The 18,905-nt window shown below is 35.6% G+C and overlaps 1 protein-coding gene across 1 annotated transcript in view; it reads right to left on the bottom strand.

Moving 5' to 3' along the window:
• ERC2 (ELKS/RAB6-interacting/CAST family member 2) overlaps window positions 1-18,905 on the bottom strand; it is a 283,564-nt gene that overhangs the window by 128,557 nt on the left and 136,102 nt on the right. The window contains exons 9-14 of the mRNA XM_041462495.1: window positions 15,404-15,544; window positions 14,723-14,863; window positions 11,343-11,378; window positions 6,246-6,275; window positions 5,220-5,413; window positions 349-360 (exon numbers count right to left, since the gene is read on the bottom strand). Of these exons, the coding sequence (XP_041318429.1) occupies window positions 349-360; window positions 5,220-5,413; window positions 6,246-6,275; window positions 11,343-11,378; window positions 14,723-14,863; window positions 15,404-15,544 (554 nt within the window). The remainder of the gene's footprint in view (window positions 1-348; window positions 361-5,219; window positions 5,414-6,245; window positions 6,276-11,342; window positions 11,379-14,722; window positions 14,864-15,403; window positions 15,545-18,905) is intronic.

The raw sequence follows: 18,905 nt of genomic DNA, 5'->3' as shown, positions 1-18,905 counted from the left end.
GGGCTATCTACTAAAAAATTATTCCAAATGTCAAACTTCATAAACAAAGATAACATAAGCAAAACCAAAAGAAGAAAAAAATGCTCAAAAAACAACATACAAATTGAATATGTTGTTAATAAACATTATTTTTTCTTATAGGCATTCAAGGAAAAGATCCATTTACTGGAAAGTTTCTGGTCTAGAAATGAAATGACCAAAAACTTCACAATAGGGACAAGCAGAACAAAAACAACAAAATACAAACAAAAGTTAATAATGTGGAATCAAAACAACCAAACAAATGAAGCATCAATGAAAACCTTCATTGTGGAAGGAGCATTAAGTAGGAGAGCAGAAAATACTGACCTGGAAGTCAAGCTGGTTGGAGTAGGGATGAAAGCAGCAGTTTGGAGAAAAACAGATAGGGAGGAAGACAGCAAAAGAGAATAAAGGGAGGAACACATTAGTTCTTTAAAAATATAACAAGCAGATGTTATATTAGCAGATTATTAAAAAAAGTAAAAAAATAAAAGGAAAGGGAAGGGAAAGCAAGAACTAAAATGAAATTTCTGCAGAGGTACATCCTTCCTGTGCAATGAAGAAAACAAACTCTAAATCAAAAGGGGGTCTTGTCACTGGTGGACAGCATAAATACATCCATATTTATAGCCATCCAAATTCCAAATTCATATACACATCAAATAGAACAAATAAATTGGTAGCATTTGCTGCCCCACAAACATCTTGTCATATGCCACAAAGTCTTTCATTTGAACTGTCACAGGCTGATGACCCTCATTCATCAAGACTTCCAATGGCAGTCAAAGCAGCTAAACAATTTGGCAACTTGTTCAAAGATACTCAGAAGTTAATAATCCAAGATGAAGATTTGACACCCCACCACAGAAATGCAGCTCCTTCCAATGCTGACAGCAAATTTTTAATTCAGTATGAAGAAGAGAATTATTACTTCAGTACTGAAAATACTCTGATTTTTAACAACTTTATTTGTTAAAAAAATATTTAACACCCTTTTCAAAAAAGTAAGGCCAAAACAATCCCCACACAGCTAGACTAGTCCTTAAATCTGTCCCTGACACAGCATTTTGTCCATTTAGGAAAAGGAGCATATTTAACAGCCATAAAAGTACTTTTTTTTTAAATGTATTTAAAAAAAATTTTATTCCACATGCTGATGTTTTGTCTCTTGTGCAATGACTTGTCACTGCTGTGTGGACTTACCATCATGAGAATTCAAATCCAAATCATTTCAGAATTAATTAATTGTAGTCTGAATACCCCAAGAGCTTGAATACACATCTATAGTGTTATATACCCACTGCATATGAGAAGTAGGTAACAAAAACAAAAATCAACTCCTTGTTTAAGAACAAACAGGTGTGTCTCATAGTTAGCATAATATGTTTAAATGGACTTTTATATTGCTGCAATCTTTGCTGAGAAGCTACACTTAGCCAAGCAACTGGACGAGTATCTCACACACCACTGGAGAAACATGGATCCAAGATTTTGCAATCCTCACCACATTGTCATCACTTTCTTTCCCTTTTCAGTGTAAATTTACCAATGGATAATTTATATTGTATTATGTGTCAGTGCTCTTTTACTGAAATCGCTCTTCTTTCCCTGCAGTGCTTATCCTTTCCCATATTTACACAGAACAAGCATCCTGCAGAGCTCTGTTCTGCCAGAGAAGCAAACCACTGCTGCTTACACTCCGCCTGTGCCATGAGCACCTCACTCCTTCTTACCAGCCCTGTCTGCACCTGTTGCCAGTTTTAATTCAACCTCCAGGCATATGACTGATGAGAAGTACACAGCAGCATTCCAGACAGAGCCTTGCCAGCACCTGATGACATTAATACCTTCCTATCCTTACTGCAGATGTTTATTCTGACATATCAGGATTCACTCCTCATTATTTAGACCTCTGCTTCATTATTCAGATGGCTCATAATGACACAGCTGTAAGCAAATTCACCCAATCTTTCTTTTCCTGAACTGTATCAAGGATTATCCTTAGTTTATATCAGGAAGCCTTACTGGTCCTAACTTCACAAACATGCATTTTATGCCGCTGTATTTCACTTCATTTTGTGATTCAAACTCTCTATCACATTTCATAAACATACTTCTCATTCTAACACCATTAATAAAAGCTTTAAACAATACACTCCTTCAATCCTGACAGTTCTGTTTCAGTTGCAGCTCCCTCTCCTTGGTGAGGCTCTTGACATTAAAACTTTAGCTGATCACTACCTTATCCAGTTTCATTTACATTATTTAAAAAACCAAAAAAACCTGAACCACATGTCCTTCATCAAGAAAACCAAAGACAAACAGCAAGCTAAATTTAACAAAAATACATTATACATTAAATGCAATATGTTGCATGTGATTTTAAACTTTTTTTAATTATAAACAGATAAATTGTAAAAATTATAATAAAAGTTATCAAATATTTAAGTATAGAAGAAGGAGTAGTTTCTCCTGTGTAGTAATAAGAAACTGCAAAATAAAAAGTTAATATAGGGAGAGCAATCAAAGAAACAGACCAATATTATTTTATATGAGCAATAATATTAATCTAAAGTGATGATGTTCAGGAGTGTGATAATTTCTGAGCCAAGGAAATCACATTAAAACCAAAAGAATTACCATTCACATTAAGATTTCTTTAAAATTATTAATAATGTTCATCTGCCAAGTAGCACACACTTATAAATTTAACTGCCCATATATCAAAGCAGATATTTCTACCCAAGTATTTGACACTTCGTGTGTCAATACTTTCTGACTAGTAGAATGTTAATATTCATCTCCTTGTTTTAATTTTTGTTTGAATTTGTAAATTATAACTTTATTCCAACCATTTTTACTTTTCAAACTTATTTATACAAGCACACCTCATTATGTGAATATAACAAATATTGTGAGGATACCACAGCTTGCAATAGCTTAGATAATCACTTCCTCAGAAATTTATGTTGATATCTTTTCAGAATTTATGTTGTTGCAATTATCTTGCAGCGTAAAGATGTTGGCATAGCAGTGAACATGGATCCCAGCAAGCTATGAAGGAATAAATGCATTTTAATGTCACATTCATTTTCCTACAGGACCCCAGAGATGCCCTTGCATCTGAAGTTTGAGGAAATGTCAAATATATGCTAAAGGTCCATAGCAAAGTTTAACCACTCCATCACATTCTAAGTACAGTACATTCTCTTCAAAAGTCTGTGTTCACTCAGCAGTACCACATTATTTTCTGAGAAGTTATTTCAGGGTCAAAACCCTCATCCGCAATAACAGACTAGAAACTGGTGCTCCAAAGCTTCACTGCTGAGAGTATAACACATTTGAAAAGAAAATGAATACAAAAACAGAAAATTCTCATGCATTACAGGGTTCTCAGACAATAGGAACAGATTGTATGCTGATAATGCTGTACCAATATCTCTGGACCCCTTAGTTCCTTGTACCTTTGTAATTGTTGTCTTGTAATCAATCATTCTCAACTCAAATTAATTTACTTCTCTCTATCAATTCTTTCTCTCTTTTTACATAAAGTATTTAAATGAAATTAACATTTCCAGAAATTTGAGATCACAAACTCCAGTACTTCATCATGACCATCATGATTTAACTTATTCGTCATCCTATAATTTTGTCATTTTAATATTCAAACATTCAACTCATTCATGATTGCTATCTAATAAAGGTCTTAAGATTATCCTCTTGAACCCAAGATTACTGTGCCTATTAATGAGTCTGGTGTCACGCAATAATTCAGTTTTACAGCGCAAGGAGGGGATCAGTTGCTGTTTACACCTGGTGGTCACACCTGCAGCTGCTGCATTACAAGTCTGGGCCTGTAACTGCCCCTGCATCCCTGCATGGCAAAGGCAGCACTTTCTCATCCACACAAAACCTCTAACTATCTTTTCCAATATGCTGCTATAGGATTTTGGAGAGTGTATCAGAGCTCACAGGCATGGTGCACAAAGTGCCCACTCTTGATTACTCACTTCCTCTGGGACCTCCTTTACACATTAAAACAGAGGCAAACACTTGAGTATTCGAAACTCTGATGTGCTGAGAGAGTCAACTGCCAACTGAAGTTGCCCTTATGTAAGGTCTATTTTAAATACAAATCTTCTCTCGTTTTGAATTTGAGGTCTCCATTCTCATGGTTCTTAGCCATTACTGACCTCAACCAAACATCTGCAAAGAGTAACAACTTTTGGCAGCGGGTAGCTGTGAAGATTAGTAAGTCATCCTCAGTAAAAGGTGCTTTACACATCTTTCTTTCCATGCTGGCTGTTACCCTCCGAGATAACCAGCATTTCTGACATGTTTCTCTCTTTCATGGTAATGCTCCCTAATGGGGGTGCTTGGTCTTGACTGGAACTATAGCAATGATCACAAAAATAAAATCACTTAAACTTCTTTTTTGGAGTGATAAAACTGTTTTCTGCAGACTTGATCATAATCAAACAATTATATAAATTATTTGAAAACACATAATTCCTTCTTTCATTCAAGCAAGGGTGTCTGATTAAAGGAAGAGAAAAAAGCAAACAGATCAATCAAATAAAAAGCAGGACCCCGTACAGGAGAAGGTTCCAAGATGTATTTAATTGCAAAGGCCATAAGACAAATCCCAAAACCCTCCTCTCTCCATCATGGAGAGCCTCTACAACCTTTCCAGACACAAGACAATCACTGCCTGGTCAACATCAAAAAATATTCTTTTCAAGCAAACAAAGACTATGGGAACACTGAGAAATAGTTACAACTATTATTAAATAGTCATGAGATGGGTTAGAAATATTTACCAATACTTTTCAGGACCCCTGAGAATGACTGATGATGTTCACACTTGAAGAAACACGTGGGGGCAGGTCTGATTCACCAGTTACTAAAAAGACAGGCTTGTTCCCCAACACTGTTTTCTGGTTGGTGATTGTGCCTGTAAATTGCACATGACCTTTCCTATACGTGCTTGTTTTATGGAGAGTATTAAAAAATGGAAATCTTAAATTTTTCCAAAGTCAGCCAACAGGAGATGCAGTTCTCAAGCTGCCCTTTTCTGTTATTTTACAAAGCATAACCACTATACTCTTAAAAAACATACTCCACTTGTAACCTCTGCTTCTGAAATGAAGATCAAGTAAGCAAAAATGCTACTCAATGTAAGACAATACAAAAATTACCTTTCTAACTCAGCAATTTTCTTATCTTTGTCATTCTTCTCATTCTCTACTTCCTTCAGTATTTCTAGAAGTCTGTCAACCTCAGCCTGAGCTTTGCCACATTCTTCTCTATAGTACGACGCCTCCTTGTCGAGCTGTTTCATTCTGTCTGCAAATTCTGGATTCATCCGTGCCTCCTCTTCAGCTTCATGAGCCTTCAGAATCAATATTTCAAAAAAGATAAGGGTGACAATAACTTAAATAGCTTTAAAAGCTTTACTTCAGTCTCGGAGTTCAAGTTTACATTAAAAAGGATTATGGGTATTCCTGTCTGATGCATTATAAAAATAAATGAAAATATCTACATAGTCAAATTCTATTGTCCTGAAAGGGGAGGGGATTTATTAAGGGGGTTTTTACATATTAAAGTGACCCCACGTTAAAGGTGTTTCTTCAAATTTCACAAAAACTCACCTTGTAATTTATTAAATTCACATTAAGTGTGTTTTGAATATATAGGCAATTTCTTAATAAATCACGTACTCTTTCCCTATACATAAGCACACACACTTTGTCCATGTATAAATATACAGATACATATATACATATTGTATATATCTGTATCACCAAATGTCTCAAATGCAGTTTGATACAAAGAATTTAAAGGAAAGAAATTATTTTTAATGCAGAGGTGATTTTAAAAGACAAACCAATAAACTAAGAATCTGCTTTCAGCAGACATCTTACCCAATAATCCTTTTTAGCCTATTATTAATACTTAACCTGAAACATCAGAGGAACAAGCCCATTGGTGAACACAGCACAAACCTGGCAAACACATGCATGGATGGGTGGGAGTTCCACAGACAAGAGAGAACGCAATGAAAACAACAAGAGTGCAGAGCCCAGTCCAACTCCCATCAAACCTAATGGCAAAAACCCAATTAGCTTCAATGGGAGCACGACCTGGCACCGAGTGCTTTCAACTGTGGGCTGCAATAATCACAGACAGATGGAAACAACGATGCACTGCAATGCTTAGCCTACCCCTTGCTTCCCATTATTCCTAATTGGCATCTTGAAAGAGCAGGCAAGGAAAAAAGAAGTAGTTTAAGGCAGTGCACATTAAACATAGAAAATTCAGGTAACATACAGGATTTTTTTATAGAAATTCACGGTATAAAACTGAAGGTCCTCCACCTATCTTAGTACGCAGAGAAGACATGGACTTACTTATCCTTCTTAATTTCAGGGAATGGACAACGCAAGCAAGCAATGAAAGAAATGCAGATCAAAATGAAGCATGCATGTTTGGGAAAGAACTAATATAAACTACAGATACTAGAAGGTCCATATTCTTTGCAATGGTTAAAATGTTCTGTATAAATAAAGAACAAGTCTGAGTTTACTACAAATACAAAAAAAAAATTGAAATTAGTAGGGAAAAAACTTAGGGTGTTTGCATGTAACATATCATTTAAGCATGAGGATAATAAGAAAAAGATAGTAGATTTGAAGTGTTACTTATCCTACTTGGAGATTTTCATTCAGAAGTATTTCATCACCAAAAGAAGCCAAGGGAATCATATGAGGAGCCTAATAAACCTACTGACCTTGCTCTTCAAAATCTCTGTTTTGATACATGCTCCAGTCCTGGATTCCATGCCAATATAAGACTTTTCAAACACAGAACTCTTTTCAAGGTAACATTCAAGGAGTATCTTGATTTTACTGTTTGACTGAGATGTCAGCAACAGATTCCTTTTCAGGCTCAATCTTCCTTAATAATAAACTTGGATTTCTTTTATACCAGTTGTTAATTGTATCAAGAAATTTATTTTCAACTAGCTTTGTAATTTTTGAAGTCAATGTAATACTCAGACTCAAGGCCAATTATCTGAGAAAATACTTTGATTGTCCATAAACCCTATTACAATATTGTACATTTTTTTATCATTATGTAATTTTGGAAGGAATCATTTAATTCCATAGGTAAATTCACTCTAGAAAAAGAAATATAATCCAGCTCCCACCTTCAAGGCACTAAGAAACTTACTCAAAAAAAGCATACTGTTCCCTATTCTTCAGATTTCTCCTCCTCTCCCAAGGGTAAATCCAGAATTTCACAGTTTCTCTCCAAAGGTTATTGCTCTTTCATCTAACTCCCTGTCACCTAACCCTAACCCTTCCCTTTGGTACAGATTTAATTGCATACCAGCCTTGCTTCCATCGTTTCATAGAGAGGAAAAACACCCACCTACCTTCCTCTAACCAGTTTTCCCTTGAGCATAAAGAAAGTCTCAGCTTCTGCCCAAACTTTTTTCCCCATGTACCTCTACCCTTCTCTTACCCCAGAGCAAGAAGCAATGCAGATGAGGGAGAGAAGCCTGTCTGTTTTATGTTTCATTGCCACGCTGCACTTTCTACAAGGAAAATGAATAACTGGGCAAGAACATGATAGCATCACCAATGCAGAGGTGCCAAACGTTCTACCACCATGGAGTATTCCTGTCACACAGCAGCTCAGAAGTGTACTGAAAAAATTACCTACTGCACAACTGATAAACAAAACACCACCTAAAATAATAAATATGTTACTCACTTTATCCCTTTAAATCTTGGCTCAACAGCACCCTAAGGAAATCAACATTAAGGTGTAAAAATTTTTAGTTCTTTCTGTGGTACACACGCTATTCCCTATTTGTAGGATGTGTTTTTGGAAAATTCTGCAGCACAAACTGGGTCACTGCATTTCCCCAACATGAAGTGGAACTTCTAAGGTATGATTAAACGTGATTAAGCACCAACCAAGGTCACATATAAATCAATGTAAGCATTAAGTTACTACAAGGTTGGTCTTAAAAAAAAATTAATTAAAAAAAATAAAACCAGTATTGCAAACCACCAATTTAGCCGACTGCCTCTACTTTTCAAAACAATTAAAAAAAACTTTTTCAACTATTGGCAGGAACCAGATTTCTACAAGGGTATTGCCCAAACGAAGTAAAGTTAGTTAAAAAGGGGGAGCAAGAACATAAAAACAATTTTTACAAAGAGCTTTCTGCAGGTGATACTTTAACCTGCAATTCTCTTTAAGGGACTCTTCACATTGTAAACACAACTGCTGATACCAGAAAAGAGCAAAACAAAATCCATCTGACATTGCCAGGACAAAGGCACAGAATTACTTATAAGACCCCATTCTATTTTTATGGCTTTGAAAGATGTGTTTGGGTCTGAACTAGGCACCTTTCTGAATTTGCTGTGTACAGATCAGGGGTGATTTGTTGACAGATGGAACTTGACTTTTGAGGTCAAACAGTAGGCCCAAAGGAGTTAAAAGGCAGCTCAGTTGATATTGACCCTGCTCCTGCCAGGACAGGGCAGATTTCTTTGGCTTTTTTTAGGCTGTAGACTGAACTGTTGGATCTAGTTCTAGACAGAAGCTGCATGAATCACATGAATCAAAAAGTCTCTGCCTATTTCTGCTGTACTCTCCTTTTTCTGTTTAATTTCTGTCCCCTGTTTACTCCCTAAAGTTCTCTGTTACCTTGGAAAACACATTTTCTGTTTCTATGCAGCTTTTATGGGTAGAAGGGACTAGTCCATGTGTATTTTTCAGCTTTCTTAAATCTGTATCTGCAAATGATAACCCTTGTTGTGTATAGATTAGGTTAATTTCAAACTAAACCACTCAATGATGCTTTTTCTCCCAATATCATGACTGTGATGTTGTGTGTTATTTTTACAACTGATTAAAAATAGCATATCACACTACCATTAGAATGTCACAAACTTTCACATTAATTATACATCTGTTCTGATCTTTGCTTCATAAGCACTGCAAATGGTTTAGAAGAAAAGTAACATTTCCTTATGTAAACCACAAATTTCCTACAGAAATATCATAACAGTGTGGCACAGACATGCAACACGAATTATTTAGGCTATTAAAGTCTTATGCTACAGTCATGCAAGTATTATTCTGCATAATAGAAATGGATGGATAGATAAGCATTTCATTTTTAAAGCTTGAGACGCAAACATACACAGAAATACTGTGGGTACTTAAAATCAAAAAAATAAAAAAAGAAAAAAGAAAAGGAACAGCAGAATTTACATGCAAGATATTTATTACTTTGTAAGATCCTTCAAATTTTATTACTTTCAAGAATAAATGGGAAAAAAAGATTGCTGTCACACAGATTTTCTTGTCGCCTTAAAACTCTGGAGGTTTTTATTTAACTTTAGGGACTGCTCTAAGTAATTTATAGTGTATTCTGCAAGTAGTTTAAATTTTAATCTGACACTTCTCTTATAGAAGATCTTGGAAAATTAGGCTTTAATATTCAGAAAAAGGTTCACCTGAACTCCAAACTCAGTACAGCACGACATTTAAATGACAGCACAAAGGCAATAACATAATTTCTTATAATCAATTTTGCACAAAATCTTATTGGGCATTTCAAAAAGTTCACCTTTAAAGCATGAAGAAATGTATGTCCAATTCTATTTACAACTTATTCTCATATATGTAGGAGAAGAAAGAAGTTGAGCAAGAGAAGTTTATTTTAAAAAAATCATATTGTGGGTATAGTACGATTGCTGCCTGGTGCCAAAGGAAAAGGATCCTGCATCCATTGCTTTGCAACTTCCAGCAGGCTGTCCTTTTGAAAATTAACCACATAAAGGCAGAAAAACCAGCTAAGAAAAGGACTGACTTTGGAATACTGCACACAAACAGCTTAGGAAGTAACAAATGAATTCTATACAGCAGAATCACTAATATTGAGGTAATGACTGGCCAGTATTTATGAAAACCAAGCTAAAAACTAACAGTAAAAAGACTCCAGTCTGAAAAGACATGCACAGGAGCAGTGCAAATGATGTGAATAGAAACATAACTATCACAGAAGTGACCCAAGATGATACAGAAAAAAAATGGGTGTATCATTGAAAGGGACAAGCTCTTTCTCCAGCACTGTGCTGGAGGGTAGAGGTCATAATGTCAGGTTTTATCATATTGTGCTACAATTTATGACTCAATTCTCAATACAGGTAACCAACAACTTCAAAAGTAAACACAGCAGATTGTGTGGAAATCTCTTTTCCCATACAAAAGTCATGACATGTCCATTACATGGTTGGAGCTACAAAACCTAACCATAATAGATTCCAAAGCTGGAATCCTGGTCCATTTGCCCATGGCAAAGCTCCCACTGACTCCAGTGATGGCAATACCTCCTCTAATGTGCAGTATCACATTACTTAAGCTACAAACCCACTTCTTCTATATATACACTATCCAAATTACATAGTGATTCTGACTAGGATTACTATGTAAACTATAGCTTTTAAATTGCTCTTACAGTTAAATCATTTTTCTGTCCTGTGATGCTCGCAGCACATTAAATGTAACAGTCTCAGCCAAAAAGATGGAAACTCCTCTCTGCAGAGAAAAGGTTTGTTGCTGCTCTTCCTCAAATTGAAGGAGTCAAGTTAAAAGAGATAATGTGCAATTAAAGCAGGCATTTGTGAGAATATTAATGCTATACAAGCCAAAGCAATGCTGTGCTTTTGCAAAGACTGCCTTTTGCATTTATCATTTTATATTTCAGTATTTTCTTCACTTAAATACAAAGTTTCCATGTTCCTAATGTGTATATGCTAAATGTATACAGTCTTTCATGAGTAGAACTAATCTCTTTTAGTCATATGGACTTTTGAAAATACTGCCAGTCATTTCCTAGGTATTATTATTCATCTAATTAACTCAGTCACTGAAGATAAACTGAATAAATTAGGAGTTACATAAGTTTGAAGGATCAAATAAAGTACTGCACAAGGAGGAATTAAAAAGCAAAGCAAAAGGAAAAAAATTCTGCATGCATTTTCTGATGGAGAAGTTGAGGACCTAAAGGAAGTTTATTTTCTCAGAAACAGAGTATGTACCTATTTAATACATTTTAGATTCTTAAAATGGCCTTCAAGTCCACAAAGTTCATTTATTTGGATATAATGGGTACAGCAGAGTGAGCACCAGGAGTGTTCTGCAAAGCTCCACAGAGGAAGAGCACAACACAGTGAGGGAATGGATCCTCATGCTTCCATATGTTACAGCGGGCAATTTAAAAATGAACTTACTGGATTGTACATCTGATTGAACAACTGCTCAGCTTGCTACATTGCAAAGTTGGTAGGGAGTGAAGCACAGACAGGAAAAGAAGGAAAGATCCAGGAAAACAGCATTAGCTCAACAAAACCAGTGCATTTGCACAGAAGAACATGTCATTAAAAAAAATAAAAGGAAAAAAAAAAGTAGAAATTTAAGATTCTAAACATTCCTTGGTGAAAGTGAGAGGCACTGGGGAAACATAAATGTTGACTTTGGCTCCTAAAAAAGAATAGCTGGAGTAAGAAACTTAAGGTTTGTGTTACTTTCCCTTTCTCAAGTTAAATAACCCATGAAACAGAGAGAGGTGTCCACTTTTGATGATACATTAAGTGCTGGTCTCAAGCAATGAATCACAAGAAGTGCTTTTGGCTGAGGCTGCAATTTATCACCAAAGCTTCAAAGACAGTAATAATAAAAGATTAATTAAATAGTATCATTAAATTTATTACTTTCCTTTTGTTTAATACAATACTGAATTTTCTATGCAGAATGACTTTCAAACAGTACAGCTTGGCAAATGGTACTTTAGCAACTGCAAATATGTCAGTAAGCAAGTAAATTTAAGATAATGAAAAACAACAAAAGGAGGAAATTCTGGAGTGGATAATAAAGATTATATATACACACATATATATAAAACACTTTGCTACCTATTAGGTAATTCTCCTGCTGTTCTTTCACAAGTAGCAATATGGAATTTTGGGAAAAAAGCATTGACCATTCTCTGGTATTCAGAATTTTTTCTTTTAAATTTTTTTATGAATTTCAATCCATAATATTTGTCACAAAGTGTTCAATAAGCATGTCCATAACTTAAAACATTACTTTTTATACCAAAATATAGCAGAGTCACAGGAATAATTACTTTGTACAATTATCCTCTTCATTATTTTTGAAATGTGCCTACTGTGTGAAATCATGGGTTTAGAATCAGCATATTTCTTCTTGCTGCAATGCAGAAAATCCAGTTATGTGGTACTAAAAAATATTTGGATCTAATCAGATCCAGTAAAATCCATTGTCTCAAAAAAAAAAAAAAAAAAAAAAAAAAAGCTGGAGAAACTCCAGTTGTGGTTTTTATTTACAATTTTACTTTGGACTTGCCCCTTGTGCACATTTTCCTTCAGACATAGCACTTAGCACTATTAGTGCTCATGCAAACCTAACTCCCAGCAAGCACGCACAGAGTACTATCTTCATATTTCTTAGCTTAATTTCTAAAACTTACACATCAACTCTGAACTATAATTATTTTACAGCAGCATAACAAAGTACCTCCTCCATGATATTTTTAGAGAGGAATACTGTGTAAGCTACTTGGAATTTTTTCAAGGAGCCAGCCCCTTGGAGTGGGCTTGGAAAGGGAGAAGCAAACTGTGCCAGATGCCTCTGCCCCTGCAGAGGTGGATGCTCACACGTGAGCACACTCGTGGGACACATGGGTTCATTCATGACCCTGCTGCTGTCCCCTCCTCCTCTGACCCAGACATGTGCAAGTGACCCAGGTTTCTGTTCCACTCACTTTCCTGGGCAGTGAGAACACGGGGCAGGTATTTTTCTGGGGACCAATTACTTTTAACACAGGGTATTTACAGGTTTGAACATAAAGTATTTCATTAAAGAAAATGTGAATTGAAAATGACTGTTTGGAGTCTACTGTCATTAACAGTCACTGTTTCTGTTCAATTAAGCATGCCCAGAAAGAAGGTTGTAACTGCATTTTATTGTGGAAATACCTGGTCTCCTACAAATGGTGGGTGAATTTCCATTGGGGCTTTATGCTGTATTTATGATATAATAAAACTATTATGTTTTTAACTTTCATTCAATAATTGTATTTATACACAAGAAACATGCTCCCTTTTTATACAAAAGACATCCCAGACACTCTCTGACTTTAAGTGCTTGTTTTTCCATGACTGTATGATGTGTTTATATGTACAGCCATAAATGATTGATTTAGGATTTCAAGTCCTTCAAGAGGATTTTGATGAGGGTTTTTTAAGTGATCTGTGCTTCCAGGGCTCTTTTAACTGTAGTTTTTTAAATTAAGGAAAAAAATACATTTCAGATTGTAATAAAGTATCTGTAGAAGGGGAGTGCAAAGTAAACAAACATTTATTCTAACAAGCTAAGCAAACTAAATGACTTCCCAGATAAACCTTTTTTTTTTTTTGGAGATTTTAATTTTACCATCAATAGCATATTTAATGTATCAGCCATTTAAATTATTTGTGTTTCCATTTGTATATGTTTATTGAAAAAGCTTCCCCTCCTCTCAACTAAAGATCTAATGCAGGCACCTAACTGCACATATTCATTCTGAATTGAGAAAGAATACAAGTATAAGGTTTACACGCTGGTATCCTTTATAATTTGCAATACCTTCTTCACAGGTCAGGCTATTGAAACAATGCTTAATCTGAGCAGGATACTACTCAACCTGGGTAAAAAGAGTGTCAGAATATTATGCTAACAGTGATAACATTCACAGAACAAATATTAATTATCAGAAAATGAAAAACTATATCAATATTAAAAAAAAAAACAAAACACTTGATGTACACTTAGTCATGAATTGCAGAAGGCAAACGTAATGCCTGACCCCATCAAATACATAATGAGAACAATGAGAGCAGACATTACTACAACACAGAGAAAGGTCAAAGAAACAATGGTATCAAAACACTTGCAAATCATTTAAGCAAAATCTAGTTTATTGCAGCAATTTAAGTAAAACCATGTAATAAAATACAGGGTTTGTACATTTTCCTTTAAATGCTTGCTTCCACTTCTTGCTGAATAGAAATACTAAATTGCCAGCTGATATAAACTTTTGATTATTTTGCTTAATTATCACAAACATGTGTTCACCAACAAAGCCAAAAATACATCAAAATAAAACCTAGCTAGAGTTTTCATTTTAGAAGCTGATTTTTTTAATTAGGAATTCCAGCATTTCTTAGACAAGCTTTTAATTTTTTTCCTCATCCTGCAAACATTTCAGTTTACTTCTAAAAGTGGTGTTAATTCACACACATATAAATTGCTGGCTTGATAATTCCTTTCTGCCCTTTTCCCCCAGTGTCCTGCTCTCAGCTCATCTATTTGTTGCAGCTTCTCAGAATTCCCTCACAGTGGTACTGAGGACAATTTCTGAGGCTCACTGGTGGCTTTGGTACAAACCTCTTGAGAAAAAGCAGTACTCGATGCAAGCATCAGCAAACAGCATAGGATGGGTAGATTCTAGATTTACTCCAGAAGAGTAAATAAGCTCATCATTTCAAAATGAGGGTATGGGATGCTGATTTTTTGTTTTGCTGATTGTTTGTTTTAAGATGGAACTTACCTTTTTCAACTGTGCTTCCAACTTACTACACTCTTCTTTCTTTTGTTCTATGGCTATTTCTAAAGACTTAAGTTTGGAGTCTCTTTTCAGCCCTGCTGATGCCAATGAAGATGCATGTTCTTTGAGATCGATTAAACTAGACTGGAAAACGACCAAGAGTAAAAAGTTAATTCCTAGTGACCAGGACACTAACTCATTGCCAACTTAGCAATCACCTGGATCCTGTTCCCCCTCCCCCAAAAAGAGGTGACTCAAAGATAAGCATTGATAGCAAAAGACACCATTTTGTGCATACAGCTGGAACCACAGGAGCTGGCATGCAGTGAAACACAGACATTCATAGTACAGACGAGTTCATGTCATTCTGGAGGTACAAACACACTGAAAACTGTTTCTCTAACTGACAAACAAAAACAGGAGCAGCAATGAAATATTTGAGCCTAGTGGAAGCTTAGGTAAAGGACAAAGTAGAGATTATAATGCACAACTAGGTAAAAACTGCAGTAATATTTTATGTACAAATGAGGACTGTGAAGAATGCTTAAGAAAACAGCAGCTCTGAAGCTGAACACTGAAGTGGCAGAATTTCAGTACTTGACACGACTCAAGAGTAATCCTAATGCACTTTCTTTCATCATAATGACATAGATAGAAGAGCAGAGTTTTTAAGAAAAGACTGACCTCTTTTTCTGTCAGTTCAGCTTGTAAAGCATTAACTTTCTCCTTCAGGTCCTTGTTTTCTTTTTTATAAGATTCAATTTCTTCAAGTCTTTCTCTGTCATCTCGATCCCTTTGCTCCTTCAGACGCTCTATTATTCTTTCCTAACAAGGAAAAGAATTGCAAAACAGAAAAGTTGGAAATAATTTTAAGAAAAGACAACATTAAATTTGTTTACATTATGTAGCACTTATTAAAAAAAAACCTGCAGAAGCAGAGGATGATTGAGTTGATGGCATTAAAGTCAATGCAAGATTTCTCTAGATTTCAAAATCATAAGATCAAGTTTTTAAATACTTGATAAGAGTAACACAGTACAGAAACTTCATTAAAGAGCTATACTGATAGGAGTATGTTGAGTTTTGTGATAGATGTGGAAAGATATTTACTTCAATAATATATTTCCTGTGTTCATAAGTGTTTGAAGTCTTGAAAATAAGTTCAAAACAAGCCATGAATAGTTTCCTCAGAGGCCATGACCAGTTTACTCAGCTTCAATTTTGTTAGTACTCTACAGTGCTTGCAGTAAGACACCAAAGTTCCAGATCTAATCAGCCACTTGCTAACTATCAGTAACTTACAGTTTACATGCTATATTTTGAGATGTCAAAAAAAAAACAGTTGTCCAAGACACAGAAAAAGTACCCAGATACAAATTAAGAAACCCAAAGGAAGATATTTCTCTGTCTAATTAACAGTAACCCTACAGATCTTTAAACTCAGCCATGCTTCTGCGTATTTTGCTGATTTCCAATAACTATTTCAAGGTTTGCTGACAATCACCAGTCATTGATTGGGTCATTAATTCAAAGGGTGAAATGGAAAAAGCAGACACAGTAGTATGGTTTCGTTAACCTCTGATTATGGTCTATAAAATCACATTTCACCAATACTTGAAGGATGCAAATACCAATCAGAGAAAAATACTTAGGGTACAATGAAATAACCACTGGAATTGCATTTCAGTTGGAAGCAGGTCTTTAAGCAGAGTATCAGGAGAACTACTGGTATCACTGAGTGGTGGCAGTTGGGGGGGCAGTAGAAGCAACATAATTTAGGTCCTGCACTTGGGTCAGGGCAATCCTAGGCTGAGCAGAGCAGCCCAAAAGGAGGAGGACTTGGCTGTGTACAGTGACAAAAAGCTCAACATGACGCAGCCATGAGCACTCAGAGCCCAGAACCACACCTGTGTTCCTGGGCTGCATCCAAAGCAGCGTGGCCAGCAGGTCAGGGAGGTGACTCTTCACTCCTGCCCTGCTGACACCCACCTGGGGAAGAATTGCATCCAGCTCTGGGGCCCCTCACAAGGACCCAGATGTGCTGCAGAGGGTCCCAAGGAGGGCCAGGAAGATCTGAGGGCTGAAACAACCTGGTCTAATGGAAGGTGTCCCTGCCCACTGCAAGAGGGTTGGAACTAGGTGATGATCTTTACCATCCTTCCAATCTAAACTTATGACACTAAATAACTTCAGGTTTATTCCAAATAACAAACAATTTAAATTCTTAATACTTTGAATATTAATATTACGATGCCAGCCTCCATAAAGTAGAATACTTTAATAATCATAAACATTCCGATTCCACCGGGTTATATTCAGAATTAATTTTTTACCAATTCCTTCTTGAAGATTTATTTACCCAAATGATTTTTTCATCTACAACAAAATAAACATAACACTATTTCATCTTTTTAATGAACAGTGTATTTTTTTTTTCAGTCAATCACAAAAGAAGACTAATTTATCTGTCAGCTGCATAAGGCTAAATGTCAAAACCGTGTTAAAAGGCCCTAATAAACCATGTTTTGCTTGAGTAACAGCTAACTTGCAGAAATCCCAACAATGTGTTCTTGTTTCAGTCTTGTTTGCATTGGGCAGCTTTCCTTATGCACTAATCTGGGACCTCACAGGTCTAATCTATTTGCACTTTATCACAGAAGCAGGAACTGAATTGCCCCAGCATATAGCTCCATTATCAGACATACTCCATTGCTTATCTGCTGTATGCTGCTACAGTAGGACCAACTTTATAAATATCAGCTTCATGAAAGCAACCTCTTGAGCTGCTTTGGGCCAGTCCAAGAGCTGAGATATTCTTTGAAAAGTTTCTTGTTATAACATCAAGGCAGCTGATAGCACTTGGCATAGTCTGATTTTCAAACTTTTTTTCTTTTTTAATTGGAATGTAATCCTTATTGTTGTTGTTACAAATTTTCAATGCTTAGGGGCAGCTCTGAAATTAGGGATAAATAGTTGAATGAAGATCTTTTGCAGCTTAGTTCCAAAATGAACTCAAATGTGACTGAATTGATTTGTTTCTGATTCCTGACAAGAGGAAAAATCACACCAGCAATATCATCAGAAAAATACTAAGATTAAAAGAAGGAAAAATTGACCTTGTTTTATTATAGCTACATTAATTTCTCATTTAGCCTTCCCAAGATACCTAATCACTAAATACGAAAGAAAATCAAGAGACAGACACTTGGGAAAATCTATTTTCATAAAGAATAAGGAAACACATTTTCTAATTCAGAGCCAAAATCTTAATCTGTGTATTTTCAAGAAAGCTGCAGGAAAACATTTGAGTTTTGGACTTCAAAAACAGCTTTATAATTCATTAATATCATATGAGCATGTTTTAATTTTTTTCTTCCTATAGATGCTAAGAAAAGCAGTTCAGTCAGATTCCAGTAACCTGTGGTCAGCTAAATTTGTATGAATAAATTTTATTTCTGTTTTAAAAGAGCTTCCCATGACAGTCTCAAAGAATTTTATTCACTATTTTTAATTAAAATTCAAAAAACTATTGAATGGACAAAGAAATAATATAATGCAAAAAACAGCCTAATCTCAGAGTACAAACACAAAATTACATAGTTGACAAGTAGGTCTGATACAATTTCTAGAAAGGAAAACAAAGGATGCAAACAATGCATTTCCATGGAAATAGAAACCAGGTATTCTTAAATGAAAACATCATCCTTTCTTGACAGCATTACATACTGAACTGATAAAAGTACTTATATTGATGCACTTGTTAATAAACAACTCACTAAAGGTTCCTGTTCTGTCTCATTTGGACAAACCTCTATCCCATATTTCTCCCAGTATTCCAGTGGAAATATTTAATAACTATTGATAAGGTCTGTAGGTCTGAAGAATGCTACTGCATAAGAAAGTACTGAGAGCAGTCAGGAGGAATTGAGAAGCTGGAGAAAGGAATGAGGCACATGTGTAAACAGACACTGTCAAAGTATTTAGCTGCCAGAAGACAGAAAAAAGCCAGGTGTAATTGTCCGTTTGCAATTTCTAGAGGATGGCTACTAGCTTCTTTCAGTGTGTAAGTTCATCCCAGAAATCACCCCTGACTTCAAAAAATCTGCCCTTCCTAGAGTGGCCTTCAAGGGACTTAGAATGGAAAAGAAATCGAGGGTGATTTCCCTGTACAACAATCAAAATCCTA

This window comes from Pyrgilauda ruficollis, unplaced genomic scaffold, assembly GCF_017590135.1.
Source record: "Pyrgilauda ruficollis isolate IOZ18807 unplaced genomic scaffold, ASM1759013v1 scaffold10, whole genome shotgun sequence".
NCBI lineage: Eukaryota > Metazoa > Chordata > Aves > Passeriformes > Passeridae > Pyrgilauda > Pyrgilauda ruficollis.
This window is presented reverse-complemented; position numbering and strand designations above follow the sequence as displayed.